Below are 15259 nucleotides of genomic sequence, written 5' to 3' on the forward strand. Positions count from 1 at the left end.
GGGGGAGAACAAAGATAAACCCAATGGTTTGAGCAAGACGTGACATTATAATTCAGAGGCAGTCTTGAATCAACGACTTGTGCCCATGGGTAGGTAGATGATGTCCATCAGCTATGTAGGACAACTTGTCCCCTTAACAATTTCATTTTGAATAATAATATAATGAAGCTTGCCGAGTCAGCATGTTTTTCCTTTGCTAACGAACACATTTATGTAATCCTGATCTTGACTGACGCCACTACAGAAGTTAACTTATCTAATTTTAGTTGTTTTGGTTTTTATCTTTTAATTGAAACTTTTTTTTACTGTTATAATGCCAGGAAAGGGTTTGTTGACCCAAAGTTTGAATTGATTTTGATGGGAGATATACTACTTTTCCATGTAGTGGTCGATATTTTTTACACCTGGACGGGTGGAGGGTGTTCGGGAACAGTCTGCCATAACATTCCAGTGTGGCTATAGTCCTCACCCATTTTTGGTGAAATGTAGCTCCTTTTTTTTTTGTAAGTGTTTTATGGGGCTCGCAACTGCATAAGGTCATACGAGCTCATGGGACACGCCAAACATTTTCAATCATTAGGAAATTTGAATTTTGCCCGGGTGGCGGCCAAAGCCTACTCTTATCGATTTTGGACCACCTAGAGATCTTAAGCGTGCGGAACTTGCACACGGGACCTCCGAGATTTTTCGCCCTTGTCCGAAAAGGCTAGGTGTAGATCTTTCCTACCAAAAGATCAGGGGTGTGGCTGAAAGACAGCAGTAAGAAGGAACCAAGGAGTAGCAGTAGAAAGGCTGCAGAAAGAGTCAGGAGCCCAGTGGAGGGGGCAAAGGAGGTGAGTGGGCGGAGGAAGAAAGTGGAGACTAAAGCAGACGACAGAATATTGCAAGAGAGAAGGAAAGAAGGTGAAAGGAGACAATTTTAGAGAAGAACATTTTTCTGTCGCCACCCGGATTTGAACCCGGGACCTTTGAATGAGAGGCGAACACCTTAACCTCTAGGCCACGAGAGCCCCCAAATGTAGCCTCTGGGTGTTGTAACTGGCTCAGAACTACTTCATTGATGGCACTTGGTGCGGGTAGTTTGTGAGCGCCACTACAGGTTTTATTTCTTTTTTTACCTGCTGTTTGTATCTGTGGTTTTTGCTCCTCCCACTACTAAATGGTCGCTTTTAAGCACAAGGGGGCTATCCCGAAAAATACCGTTTTGAGAAAATCGAGTGTAAAGTTTTTGCCTCTTTTTCAGCTTCTTTAAAAGACAAGGAGAGTTTTCTCTATAACCAAAAATATATACGCATCAATGAAACCAAACTTCTCCTATAGGTAGGGCAAGTCAAGATTTCTAGAAACCCCCCGAAATCTGTTGAGCCTCGCTTGTCCTTAAAATAGCGACCAAATGAACGTTTGCTTCCCTTGATTCAAATCAAACGAAATTTAGTCGAGTTCTGTTATTTTAGTGGCCACCTTGAGTAGGGCAGGGATGGAAGTCTTTGAAAGAGCTACTAATGAGTTCAAAATTGCCCCAGTGTAAAATTGAACTTTGGCCCCCCTTCAGAAGTGACCAAGTATGCATCTCATTCCGTCTCCTCTTGTCTCATCACATCTCATTACCTTTTTTTTTTTACATCTCATCATTTATCAATGACCTCTTATATTATCTCGTTACTTCTTTTCTTTTATCAATATACCTCTTGTTATCTAACTACACTTCATATTATCTCATTACATCTTACCTCGTGGGTGGTTGGCGGGTGCTTTGGTGTGGTTTGCTTCTTCTTTCCTATCAAACGTCTATCGTCCTTATCTCCCCTCCTTCTTTTTATGTTTGTTACTCTCTTGTAACAAATCTAATCTTCTGGCGCTCTTATGACCTTATGCAGTTGCGAGCGCCGTAAAACATCTACTAAAACAAAACATCTTACCTTTCAGTGTTCTTATATGGTTGGAGGTTAGTTGACTCTTACATGTGGTCTGCTTCTTCTACTTCTATTCAGTATTATCACTACTTGTAAGACTAATTGGCTACTTGGCCCGATATTTCACCTCCACAACATTCTCTCTATTTCAGTTTCGTGGAGGAATATGATCCCACAATTGGTGAGTACCAGGCATCCTCTTAGATGATTTTTGTTTAGAGTACGACTTCCAAAAAGATAGATAAAACTAAAACAATAGTGGTAATGTAAATTGTAAGCGAAAATCTCGTTTAGTTTTTAAGCAATAGAATAATTTTAGTATTGTCTGCGTGTTGTGTCATCTCTTTTCTTTGATTAGTTTAAGGATGGGAGATTTCTCTGTTCTTTCAACTGACATCTGTCATGTAATTGTCAGACTCTTTGCCATTTTTATGCAAAAGACTTACAACATATATATTTCTGCGTGTGTGTGTGTGTGTGTGTGTGTGTGTGTGTGTGTGTGTGTGTGTGTGTGTGTGTGTGTGTGTGTGTGAGAGAGGCAGCGTGGTGAAATCAGGCGCTCGTCAAAATAATGAAAGTGAAGAGATTGGCCTTTTTCAGCAGGTTTTAGGAATTTTTATCGAATTTTTGTTTTTTTGTCTCAACACCTTTCATGCCCATTACAGAACTCATTTCTGTGTGGATTTTACTGAAGAACATTGATTAAAGGCATAAAAGATGTAAATTTTCAGTTTCCACGGGTTCTCAAGCTAAGGAAATAAATATATTTAATTCTGTCTCACAGAATGTGTTTTACAGTGTTTCTATCTTTTGGCTTTTCATCTTTTCATTTCACCTTTGCATCCTATGTATCTCAAGTTGGCCCCTGACAGGCTATGTGAAAGCAGCTCATATTTTGTATGATTTTAACTGTGTTGATGACAAGGGCATGTGGTTACTTGAAGGAGGTATTGCGCTGCCAAGAGAGAAATGCTTGCAGCTAAAGGGATTTGAAAACAACAAACAACAACTGTGTTGATGAAGTTGCGAATTAAAAACATTCACAATCCTGTACAATCATTTTCTGTTTCAGAGGACTCCTACAGGAAGCAGGTGGTCATTGATGGTGAGACCTGCCTCCTGGATATCCTGGACACAGCAGGTCAAGAAGAGTACAGGTGACTGTCTGTCTATAGAGTCTGCTCTTTTCAAAGGACAATGATTGTGTGTGTGTGTGTGTGTGTGAAATTACATGATATTATGAAAAGAAGTAGAGTGGGTGGTTGGCAGGTGCTCTGGTGTGGTTTGCTTCTTCTTTCCTATCAAACGTCTATCGTCCTTGTCTCCCCTCCTTCTTTTTTATGTTTGTTACTCTCTTGTAACACCTCCAATCTTCTGGCGCTCATTTGACCATATGCAGTTGCGAACGGCAAAAAACCTCTACGAAAACAAACAAAAAGAAGTAGAAATAGCATGGCAGACCACACTAGACCACCTACCATTTTACCAACCATGACACAAGCCAGCGATATACACTTAACGGTCCAAGGATGTCGTGAAAAGAAGCAGAAAGAGCAGATCATGCCAGAGCACATTGCAACATTGTAAAGATATTTAAGGGGTGGGACCTCTGTATGTAATGCACATCTCTGATAGGACGGAGCCAAATGGGAATATCTGTGTAAAGTCCCTTTCCCCAAGGACACAATGTGGGACCGTAATTGCAACTCGAACCCTCGAACCCACAATCTCATGATTACAGGGCTGTTGGCCAAGCTACCAGACTAACGACTTAGATAATGATACTAATCAAAATGATAGCAGTGATAAAAGTAATTTATAATAATAATGATGATGAATCACATAAATACTGTCATTTCCATGCTCTGAATACTCGATGCACTCAACAACAAAAATTGCATGAATAAACACTTTTGAGCGTTCTTGTAGGCTCTTATGCTGGTCTAGAGACAGTGATGTTCCATCTCCATCCTATCTTGTCATATCGTAGCTCTTTGCATCTTGTCTCGTCCTTCTCTTCTTGTCTCATCTTAGCGTTTGTCAGGGGTGGTTGGTAGGTGCTCTAGCGTGATCCGCTCTTTCTAGTTCTTTTCATGACATCCCTGAAGAGTTGAGTGTGTGTATCCTTGGTTTGTGTGATGGTTAGTGGGCTTTCTAATGTGGTTTGCCATTTCTACTTCTTTTCATTTTATGTGAGTTCAGCAATATCCATTTATGTACAGATTGGTAGATAGCACTACTTGGTTGGCGGGTGCTCTGGTGTGGTTTGCTCCTTCATTCCTATCAAACATCTATTGTCCTGATCTCTCCTCCTTCTGTTTTATGTTTGTTACTCTCTTATAACACCTCTAATCTTCGTCACGTATATGACCTTATTGTGTTGCAAATGCCATAAAACTCTTACTAAAACAAAGCACTTCTTCTTTTCTCTCTCTCTGTTGGTTTTGAGGGCAGCACTGGCAGGTCTTGCTTATTTTCTCTCCCTCTTTTGTTTCTGGTTGTCAGTGTAGTTTTTTCCCTTGCATAAAGTGGCCTTTATTGTATCAATGTACTTTACTTTTCTCAAACAGTGTGTGGTTGGCAGGTGCTCTGGTGAGGTTTGCTCCTTCTTTCCTATTAAACATCTATTGTCCTTATCTCCCCTTCTTCTTTTTTATGTTTGTTACTCACTTGTAACACCTCTAAACTTCAGCAGTGTGTGGCCCTTATTGTGTCAAGTACTTTTCTTTTCTCAAACAGTGTGTGGTGGGCAGGTGCTCTTTCCTAATAAACATCTATTGTCCCTACCTCTCCTTTTTTGTGTGTATGTTCCTCTCATGTAACACCTCTATACTTCAGCAGGTAGGTGACCTGATTGTGTTACTAATGCTGTAAAAAACTGTTAGTAAAACAATGACTTTAATGAAAGAACATTTCCCTCCTCAGTGCAATGCGAGACCAGTACATGCGCACCGGCGAGGGCTTCCTCTGTGTTTTTGCTGTGAACAACTCCAAGTCTTTCGAGGACATCAATCAGTACAGAGAGCAGGTAAGTGGCTTCCCGGGTGTGGAGAGGATATAATTAACTTGTGCACTCTCCTACTGGCTGGTTGGATGATACTTGTTAGCCACAACTTTTCTGGTGTGTGTGTGAGGTGTTAGAGTAATGAGTTTCTTTCTTTATACCTGTGTTCCCTGTGTATTTTCTGCCCAGCTTTGTTTCTGTGTCAGGCTGTGGTGGAAGGGTCTGATCTTAATACAGTCGGACCTGCTCTAGCGGCCACCTGTCCTAGACAGTCTGTACAAACGACCACTTTTCACATCCGTCTTATACTCATATAACCTTATGCAGTTGCGAGCGCCATAAAACTTCTATTAAAACAAAACGTCCCCTTTGCAGGGTTTTTTGGGGTTTAAAAAAATATTTTGATATTGTACGAGATGTCCAACCATCTATCTTCTTCTTCTTCTCGATCGCATCACACTTGAAGTCTGGTATCCGTCATAAATTGGGCCGTCCTGCTCTCTTCTTCTGTCAGCTCGTATAGCTTCTCTTGTAGTGTCAGTGGGGTTGGCAACGTTTTCTGTCTCAGGACCCTGTGTGTCTTGCAGTGCTGAAGGATGTGTTCAACAATTCGGTCCGCCTCTCCTCACTGACATTTTGGTGAATGTGCTAGTTTAAAACATCTGTACATATGTTGTCTCAGTCTTGTGTGTTGGATTCTTAGTCGGAAGATAATCGCTTGTTCTTGGCGGGGCAGCTCATGATAGCTATCTGGTGTCTGTGGTGCTTTAAATCTATGTCTATGACAATCGCTTCTTTCCTCCACAATAGGTCGCCTTCTTGGAACATTTCGACCGGACAATAGATAAATGGGATTCCACAATTTAGAAGGGAAATAAACTGTTTGTGGGGGCTCTCGTGGCCTAGAGGTTAAGGTGTTGGCCTCTCATTCAAAGGTCCCGGGTTCGAATCCGGGTAGCGACCGAAAAATTTTCTTCTCTAAAATTGTCTCCTTTCACCTCCTTTCCTGCTCTTTAGCAATGTTCTGTTGTCTGCTTTCATTTCCACTTTCTGCCCCCGCCCCCTCACCTCCTTTGCCCCCTCCTCTGGGCTCCTGACTCTTTCTGCAGCCTTTCTACTGCTACTCCTTAGCTCCTCCTTACTGCTGTCTTTCTGCCACACCCCTGATCTTCTGGTAGGAAAGATCTACACCTAGCCTTCTCGGACAAGGGCGAAACATCTCAGAGGGCCGCGTGCAAGTTGCGCACGTTAAAGATCCCTTGGTGGTCTAAAATCGATAAGAGTAGGCTTCAGCCGCCACCCGGGCAAAATTCAAAATTTCCTATCAACTGAAAATATTAGGTGTGTCCCGCGCGCTCATATGACCTTATGTAGTTGCGAGCGCTGTAAAACACTTTACAAAAAAAACCCAAAACAAACTGTTTGTGTCTTGGGCATGTGAGTTTAATAGCTTATGCGTGAACAACAGAAGGAAACTAAACAAGTAAGTGTCACCCACACACATGCATGGATAAGGCTTGGGTGGTTTAGGGAAGAGTTTTGTATTATTGGCTTATGGATAATAGACAGACTTGCTGCCCATCAGCAAGAGAGTGATCTTTTCGCCAGAAGGAGGGATGAAGGAACTCTTCCACAACTTCTTTAAAAAACCCTTGTATTCCACAGAAGAAAAATGGGTGGTTGGCTGGTGCTGTGGTGTGGTTTGCTTCTTCTTTCCTATCAAACATCCATCGCCCTTATCTCCCCTTCTTCTTTCTTATGTTTGTTACTCTCTTGTGACACCTTTAATCTTCTGGCGCTCATATGACCTTATGCAGTTGCGAGCGCTGTAAAACTTCTACTAGAACATAACAAGAAAAAAAAATCCCCATCTCCCCAAAAATCCCCCCCCCCCCCCCCCCCCCCAACCCCTGAACCTTTTTTTAAATATGTGTCTCAGCATTTATATAGATGAAATATATTTGATTGTGTCATCCCACAGATAAAACGAGTGAAAGATGCTGATGAGGTGCCCATGGTCTGTAAGTATTGCTGGCTATTTGCAGCCTGTGGTTTCTGCTTTGTTTTGTCTTTCTAGAGTATGGAAAATACTGTGTGTGTACATGCGTGTGTGTGTGTGTGTTGTGTGCGTGCAACCGGGCGAGTTCAGGTGAACAGTGAATGAATTGTCAAGTTTTTTTTTTTTTCTGTAGCAGAATATTTGCCTGGCCATAAAACTAAAACAAATGATAATTGTTGTAAAGAATGCAGAATGCATTGTTCCCGGGTATGTTACAATGGGAAAGTAATTGGATCAGTAACACGATTGAGCAAGATGAATTTTAATTACTTTGTATATATAGAAAAGAAGAAGAAAAAAAAAATGCTGTATTTGTTCAAGTATGGAAATTTAATTCACCTTTCAATTGCAAGTCAAAATAAATAGTGCTTTATCTATGTCTTTCTGGTGACTGGTAAGACGTTAACTATAATGAATCGCAGTATGTGTCTCTTTGTGCGGGAATGCAATGAATAAATGTGTGTTTTGATGCTGAATCTTTCTCTATTTTTGTTGTGGTATATACACCTAATACTTCCTTAGTGGATCTATAAAATTAATCTTAGTGGGTGGTTGGCTGGTGCTCTGGTGTGGTTTGCTTCTTCTTTCCTATCAAACATGTATCGTCTTTATCTCCCCTCCTTCTTTTTTGTGTTTGTTACTCCCTTGTAACACCTCTAATCTTCGGCACTTATATGACCTTATGCAGTTGTGAGCGCCGTAAAACCTCTACTAAAACAAACAAACTCTCTTGTAACACCTTTAATCTTTGGCACTTAGATGACCTTATTGTGTTGCAAGTGCTGTAAAACTCTTACTAATACTATCACTAAAATTAATCTTATAATAATTCCCCCCCCCCCCCCAGTGGTGGGCAACAAAGTGGACCTGCCAACGCGCACGGTGGAGCAGAGACAAGGCAAGCACGTGGCCGAGCTGTACCATATACCCTACGTGGAGACCTCAGCTAAGACGAGACAGGGCGTTGACGATGCCTTCTACACTCTGGTCAGGGAAATTAGGAAATATGTAAGTGATTTTTTAAAAAATGTTTTAAATAGAAGCTATTTTTGTTTCCTGTCCTCTCCTGATCCGCAATCTTCTACTCCCTCTATGTCTGCAACCGAGGCAGAGCTGTAGCGTGCGTATTGCTTTCAGATCGTCTTTTCTAGACGCAGAAGGCTATACCGTACCCTCCCAGGTCCCTCTTCTGGCATCTGTGATGTAGCGATGGGGCTCCTCGTCTTTGCACACATAAGATAAGATAAGATCAGACAAGATAAGATAATACTTTACTATCCCAGAGGGAAATTTTTCTTGGCTGTACAGGACCGTAAAAACACATGCAGGTATACATGAACAATTTAAATTATATATTACTCTCATTAAAGTTCAATATGAAAAGAGAAGTAAAGCTGACAAAATGTACATATCACATCAGATGCATCTTTCAACCACATGCAGGAATTTAATTGCAAGACCTTTGGATAAGACGCAAGTTGGACTCATGGGTGGGAAGTTTATTCTCTCTCTCTCTCTCTCTCTCTCTCTCTCTCTCTTTCACTCTCTCTGTCTCTCTCCTCTCTCTCTCTCTCTTTCTCTCTGGTCGTAGTCCTGTTCTTTCTCTTCCAGTGTAACTGTTATTTTAGTCTGCTACTGACTAAATATGGCTCTTATCATGCCATAAACTATGAATGCAGACTTGCCACCTGTCCCAAATTTCTAGGGACTGTCCTGGCTTCAGCAATCAGGAACTACACATACACAATACCGAAACCAGTCCCACTTGGTGTAATTTTATTTGTCGTTACATACTCGAGTGTTAGAACTGTGGGTGTCCCTGATTGGGTTTTGAAAAAAAAAAATTTGGCAAGCCTGTAAATTGGTAGCAACCTTAGAAGTAGTAAAGTGTAACACTTAGGCATTGGGCACATTGATGATAACTGTCAGCTGTTTGCTTTTCCCACAGCTTTTCCCACAGTTGTATGTGTCCAAGTTTATTTTGACTACAGCCTGAACACTGTTATGTGTTTTAAAAATAAATTGCTTTTTATCTATTTTGCTTGCAGAAAGAGAAAAAAGGCAAGGATCGCAAGAAAAGGAAGATCGGCACCAAGGGAGGCCGTTTGTCCTGCTTGCTGTTGTAACGGGCCGAGGCGGCCCCGGGGCCATGCAAGTGCGAGAGGGCCAGGAAGGACAGCGTCGCCAATGTGATCATGTTCGCGGCCACCATCGCCATTGTCATCGTCATTATTGTCGCAGTCGCATCCCGGAACCTGTTTCTGTCCTGTGTGAGCCGTCTGTGTGTGGGTCCCTGCTTGGGCAGGCTGTGCCAGCGAGAATGTTTGTGTTAGCTCGCTCCATAGTGTCGCAGCTGTTGAGGGCATCGTTTAGAGGAGAGAGTGAGAAGGAGTGTTCTTACTTACCCTCTTTTCCCAGTCCTCCTAACCATTTTCTTTTCCTGGGTGGTTGGCGGGTGCTCTGGTGTGGTTTGTTGTTTCTTTCCTATCAAACGTCTATTGACCTGATCTCTCCTACTTCTTTCCTGTGTTTGTTACTCTCTTGTAACACCTAATCTTCGGCACTTATATGACCTTATTGTGTTGCAAGTGCTGTAAAACTCTTACTAAAAAAAAACAACCCAACTCTTTTTCCTCCTCCCCTCCCCTTCTTCCCTTCACTCTCCTCCCCCCCCCCCCCCCCCCCCCCCCCCCCCCCCCCCCCCCCTCTTTCCTCTATCCTCTTCTTCTGTACCTGTAATTTTCCCTTTCCTCTCTCTCCTCTGCTGTTTACATCTCCATTGGTATCGTCTCGTTCACGGGGATTAGACTTCAGAGCTAAGGGCTAACGTGACGTTGCTCCAAACTATGATGATGATGATGATAACGACAACGACGATAATGATGATAATGAAGTGTTCTTGGCCGCCCCTCGTAATTGAAATGTTTTTAAAGTAGAGTTTTTAATCGCTGTTTTTACCCCCGCAAATACCCAGGGGTGATGGTTTATCCCTTCGGCCGACTGCTTCATCATGGGTAGGCTCGAACCCGAAACCACATGGGCTAGGTTGGTAAGGGAAATGGTGTTCGGTAAATTCTTTGGATAGTGTTGTACTTTGTTTGGTCTGGTGATGTACCCGGAGCAGGGTTCGTGGTCTTGTTTTTATCAGGCATGGTTTGTATCATAGCTGGGTGTATATGATTTCACTGCTGTCAAAAAGTTAGCAAGGTTCCCGAGATCATTGCTGTCCGAATGTAGCATGATTTTTCTGGGGTGATTTTTTAATATTTTTTTTTAAATCACACGTGTCAAAATGTAGCACAAGATTCCTGGTAGTTTTGTCTTCAGATTGTAGCAAGGTTAGTGCTTGCTGTGGCTATTTGTCAGAATGTAGCAAGGTTTGCAATAGTATTATTATTATTGTTAATATTATTATTATTATTGAACTCTAGCAAGATTCTAGATGATAGCGTTGTTTTCGGAATGTCTCAGTCTTCACAATTCCCTCTGAAACCCTTGACTCTCTACGAGAGGACACAGTGTTCAGATCTTGGCTCCGGGGTTGGTACAGAAGGCACCTCCATGTCACTGGCCAGTGTTTTGAGTTTGGATTTCTCTTTCTCTTAGCTTACATCTCCGAGGGGTCTCGGCCAGACAGCGATGCCGGAAATAGACACTCGGAGATTCTGTTTAGAGACGGCTATTGCAGTCAGTCAGGTTTTGTTTTGGTTTTGTTGTTTTGGGTTGGGGTTGTTTTTTTTGTGTGTTTTTTTTGTCGATGTTATGCTATATAAGGGTTTGTTAGGTTGCTCTGATCCTGGAAGACCTCAGTAGTGTCTAAATTGTTCATTGAACGCCTCTCCATGAAAAGTTGTTATGGGGAAGGGGGGGATGTTAGCATGTCTCGTGAAGGTCATGGCTTTTCATAAGTGATACACACGCCTGACGGGTGCAACGCCTCAAAATGAGAATGAGGAAAGTTTTGGGCGCAGGGAAAAAGAAACTACTGATTTAATGAATATTTTGAGTAATAGAATAATTCTTCATGCGCTAAAAAGAACTTGAGGTTCGGAGGAAAGTCTTCCCAATTTGTTAAAGAAATTATGCTTTTTATTTGAAGTTGTGAATGTTCAGTTCACCTATTTCAGGTATTTGTGAAGAGAAAGTCCTAATCTCAATGCGTTTTCTCCCACCTGACACTTTTTCTATCACCAGGGGGGCCCACTCTACCCAACATGTGGTAGCATCGTTCTTTTTGTATTCCCTATATATATTTGACGTATCTGGCGCTTTCTTTAACCACTCTTAATGGGGGTGGGTTTTTTTGGTGACTCCCAGGTTGTTGATGATGTCTTACTCGAACGGTGTTGCTGGTAGAAAAATATAAGCTCTTTAATTGTTCTAAAACTATTCCCGAGTTCAATCTGGGAGTCCTCGTTAAAAGTCTGGAGTTGGCGTGCACTATAAATAGTATAAAAATATTGGTGACCAACTTTTGTGTCTTCTCTCACCATCTAAAATATTGAGTCAGAAGAGGGGGTTTTGGGGAGGGGGTTGAAAAATTTTCACTAAGCTAGTTGCACGGTCAGAGCGTAACACGATCATTATAATTCTTTTCTTAGCTTTACAGATGTTTTGTCTCATTTTGAGGTGGTGTGAGGCGCCCCCCGGCCCTCCTGTCTCTGTCGTTCTGGAGAAGTTGGTTGTCAGCCAAAGTGGCTGGGGGGGGGGGGGGGGGCAGTATCAGTGCTGGGGGTCACACAGAGCTGAGCGGGTAGGAGAGAGAGATGGGGGAGGGGGGGGGGGGGTTGAGTCGTGCTTGCCGGAGGCCTTGCTTTTTCTCCTCAAAGCTGCTTAAAAAAAATACAAACTTGTTTTCAACTACTTTGATAATGTTTACATTATTATGCGTGCATTTCTTTCTTGTTCCTCCATGTGCTGACATTTTTGTGATGGTTGTTGATGTGCTCTGCAATTCCACGTTTTGTTTTCTTTTTCTCTTACTGTCGATTATTATTGTTAATATTATCTCTATTTTTATTATTATTATTGTTGTTGCTATTTTATCATTATTGTTTATATTATTATTATTACTACTATTGTTATTATCATGATTATTATCTTGACAAGCGTATTTGGATATGTACATAAGACATTTGGGCTTTTTTGTTCGTGTCATTCCCATCAGGTTTTCTGTATCGAGTGGGTGTGTCGACTGTCATCTTTTGTAGGTAGATACACTGCCACGGTTTTTTCCCCGTTATTTCTTTCCCTCCCCCATGAGAAATGAGGCTGCTTCTGTGTGTGTATGTGTTAACGTGTTTGTGCATCTGATCGCATTTGTGTTGAGTGATTTTCGGTGTTTGAGTGTATAAGTTTTGATGTGAGTGTACGCGCTATGTATTCGATATGTGCATATGTGAGGCAGCGTGGTGGAATCAGGCTCTCGTCAAAATAATCAAAGTGAAGAAACTTGCATTTTTCCTCAGGTTTATAAATTTTCATCAAATTTTTGTTTTTTGGCTCAACACCTTTCATGCCTATTAAAAAACTCATTTCTGTGGAAATTTTTGTGAAAAACGTTGATTAAAGGCACAAAAAATGTAAATTTTCAGTTACCACGAACTCTTAAGCTTAGGAAATAACTAATCTTTGGCGCCATTTTCTTACTAATTTTACCTCTGAAAACAGGTGACCTCCATCTCCTTCTTTTGCAAATATCTTGACTTGTATTCAAGATAAATGGATATTTTTTCCATTAAAATGAAGGCAATTGAACAAGCTTTAAGATGATACCAATAACTCTACATGCCCAAAAATTGACGAGAGTCTGATTCCATCACGCTGCCTCACATATAATTATATTTATGTATGTACGTTAGTATTGTGTTGAACTGGATTTGGATGAAATAAGAGTACGAATTTGTGTTTGTATGTGTGTTCGTGTGAGTGTAAATGTTCGATAGAGAACTTTTGCATCTGTCGGCTTCCTTTGTCTCAGTTTGCTCAAGCCCAAGACTCGCTGCATGTGCGCAGGTGGGAGTGGGTTCTTGGTTAGACCACTGGTTATCTCCCTGTGACCTTTTGTGTAAATGTGTATGCTTTTTGTAGTCTCTAGCTGTTTGTTTATGAGTGTGTGTGTGTAAGTGTGTGCCTGTGCATGTGTCAGTAAATTGAATAGAATGTCTGTCTATCTGAGAATGCATGTACGTTCTGGGTGGTTGGTGGGTGCTTTGGTGTGGTTTGCTCCTTCTTTCCTATCAAACATCTATTTTTTCCTGATCTCTCCTCCTTTTTTGTGTTTGTTACACTCTTGTAACAGCTCTAATCTTCGGCCCTTATATGACCTTATTGTGTTGCAAGTGCCGTAAAACTCTTACTACAACTAAAGCATGTACGCTGTTGATTCATGGGTGTACTTGTATTTGTGTGATTAGCAGTAGGCCAATGGGGCAGCTAGGGGGATTATACAAAATAAATGGCTACCCATTGTTAGAATTCACGCGGCCCACCCCTGTAGGTATGTGTTCATGAGTGTGTATGTGTCTGTCTGTGCACATATCTGCGTATGTGTGTGTGTCAGTATGTGTGTTTCTGAGTATGTGAATGTGTGTATGTACCTGTTTGTTCATGTGTGCATATCTTTGCCCAGTGATATGGTTGTTTTTTTTTTGGGAGGGGGGGTTCGCGTTTCCTGGATCATGGCAGTTCCTGTCTTCAACGATACTGTCTGTCGCCCTTCCTGTGGGTGTGTGGTGCATGCCTGTGCATTGCTGTGTGCTCATTGTGGCTCGTTATTGCACAATGAAGAATGTGTTCACATACCTACATGCATGCTCATGTTTGTGTGTTTGTATGTGAGCACGAGTGTGTATACCAGTGTGTTTCAGTGGACTCGGTCATCATCTTTCTCATCTGTAGTCTCCCATCTGTGAAGATTCAGAAATGTATGGTTAATAAAATTGAGGAGTCTGGGGGAAGGCCGATGTGCTTCATCACGAGGGTCAGGCTGTGTGTGATGTCTTTGTCGTACTTGACGTGCTGGATAGATGGTTCGTGGCACTGGGCAGCAGTAGCAACGTCCACTTGCACTGCCACCACCATGCCTAAGTTGGCAACAGCAGCAGTTCCCATGACAACAACAACCGTCACAACTAGATCCGGTATAGCAACCACCACAACAGATGGCACAAACATAACTACATCACAACGACAAGAGTTGTATTTCCGTCAAGACAGTTTCCCTCAATTATTGTAAATCACTGACCACCAACACCACCACCACCACAGTTGAATGCAAGATCAGCAGTCTGATGCGGATGTTGGACCAACTGTCTGGTGCTCTCTCAGTGTCGTCGGGGTTGGCACAATGTTGCTGACGGGAGACAAGAAATGTTCGTGGTAGACGAGGGAAAGTTTATGCCATGTCCAGGGAAACAGTTAGCCTTGTTGTTCTCCCTTCCCCCCTCCCCACCCCCACCCTTTTACTTTCTGTTGTGAGCAACATTCATGTGTTCAGGTGTCAGAAGAGAGCGTCTTTGGCTTTCTGCCTACATATATTTATGTTTAAATCTTTTCCTCTGAGTCGCCGTGCCAACGTTAGAGCCATGTGCCAGCGCTAAAGCGGTGCGCGTTATTTCTTACTGGACATTATGACCTGATGATGATATGCAAACTGTTGTACATAAGTCAATGACAGAAGTCAACGTCTCGCCACAGCATTCTTCGCTTCTCGCCCTTCAATGTGAGCTAAAAATAGTTTCTTTTTAAGAATTAGACTGGGGAACAGGATGGTTCTGTGTAGATTTGTTGTTTGTGTGATGGTTTATCTGGGTTTTTTTAACTCACCGTTTAGCTTTTGAGGTTGCTGCATTCCCCCACAGCCATAATTGTTTGTGTGGAAAAAATGTTTAGGTTTGCGGTGTTCAAGGCAATTGATTTGTGTTAGTTTGAGGACTAATTGTTCTCTCAAATGAAGATGGCTGTACGAGGAAAGTTCTGAAAGCTTGTTTTTTCACATCCCAGTATTTGTTTGAGTTTTGAAGATGACATTTGATTCAGTGACTGAGCTCGTAAACGTGCAGGGATGTCAGACGTCTAATGAAGTAAAGAGATGATACTGTAAATTATATAACAACAGATGCCGGTTACTGCGGTCAAGTTGTTATAGAATGACAGACGCCAGCTTCAGAACGCTCATGTTTTCTCCCCAGTCCAGAGCTTTGCTGCTTGTTTTGGGAAATGTTGAAGAAAAGTAAATTAGATTTTATTGTTTTACTCAGGCGCATTTTTTCCAAGCAATCC

The 15259-nt window shown here is 41.9% G+C and overlaps 1 protein-coding gene across 1 annotated transcript in view; it reads left to right on the top strand.

Moving 5' to 3' along the window:
* The window catches only part of Ras (small G-protein), a 44678-nt gene extending 35576 nt beyond the window's left edge, over positions 1–9102 (top strand). The window contains 6 exon segments of the mRNA NM_001204543.1: positions 2066–2094; positions 2986–3070; positions 4839–4941; positions 6899–6938; positions 7824–7984; positions 9025–9102. Of these exon segments, the coding sequence (NP_001191472.1) occupies positions 2066–2094; positions 2986–3070; positions 4839–4941; positions 6899–6938; positions 7824–7984; positions 9025–9102 (496 nt within the window).
* The last annotated feature ends 6157 nt before the right edge of the window (positions 9103–15259 follow it).

The sequence above is a fragment of the Aplysia californica genome, unplaced genomic scaffold (genome assembly GCF_000002075.1).
Source record: "Aplysia californica isolate F4 #8 unplaced genomic scaffold, AplCal3.0 scaffold00392, whole genome shotgun sequence".
NCBI classification, from domain to species: domain Eukaryota; kingdom Metazoa; phylum Mollusca; class Gastropoda; order Aplysiida; family Aplysiidae; genus Aplysia; species Aplysia californica.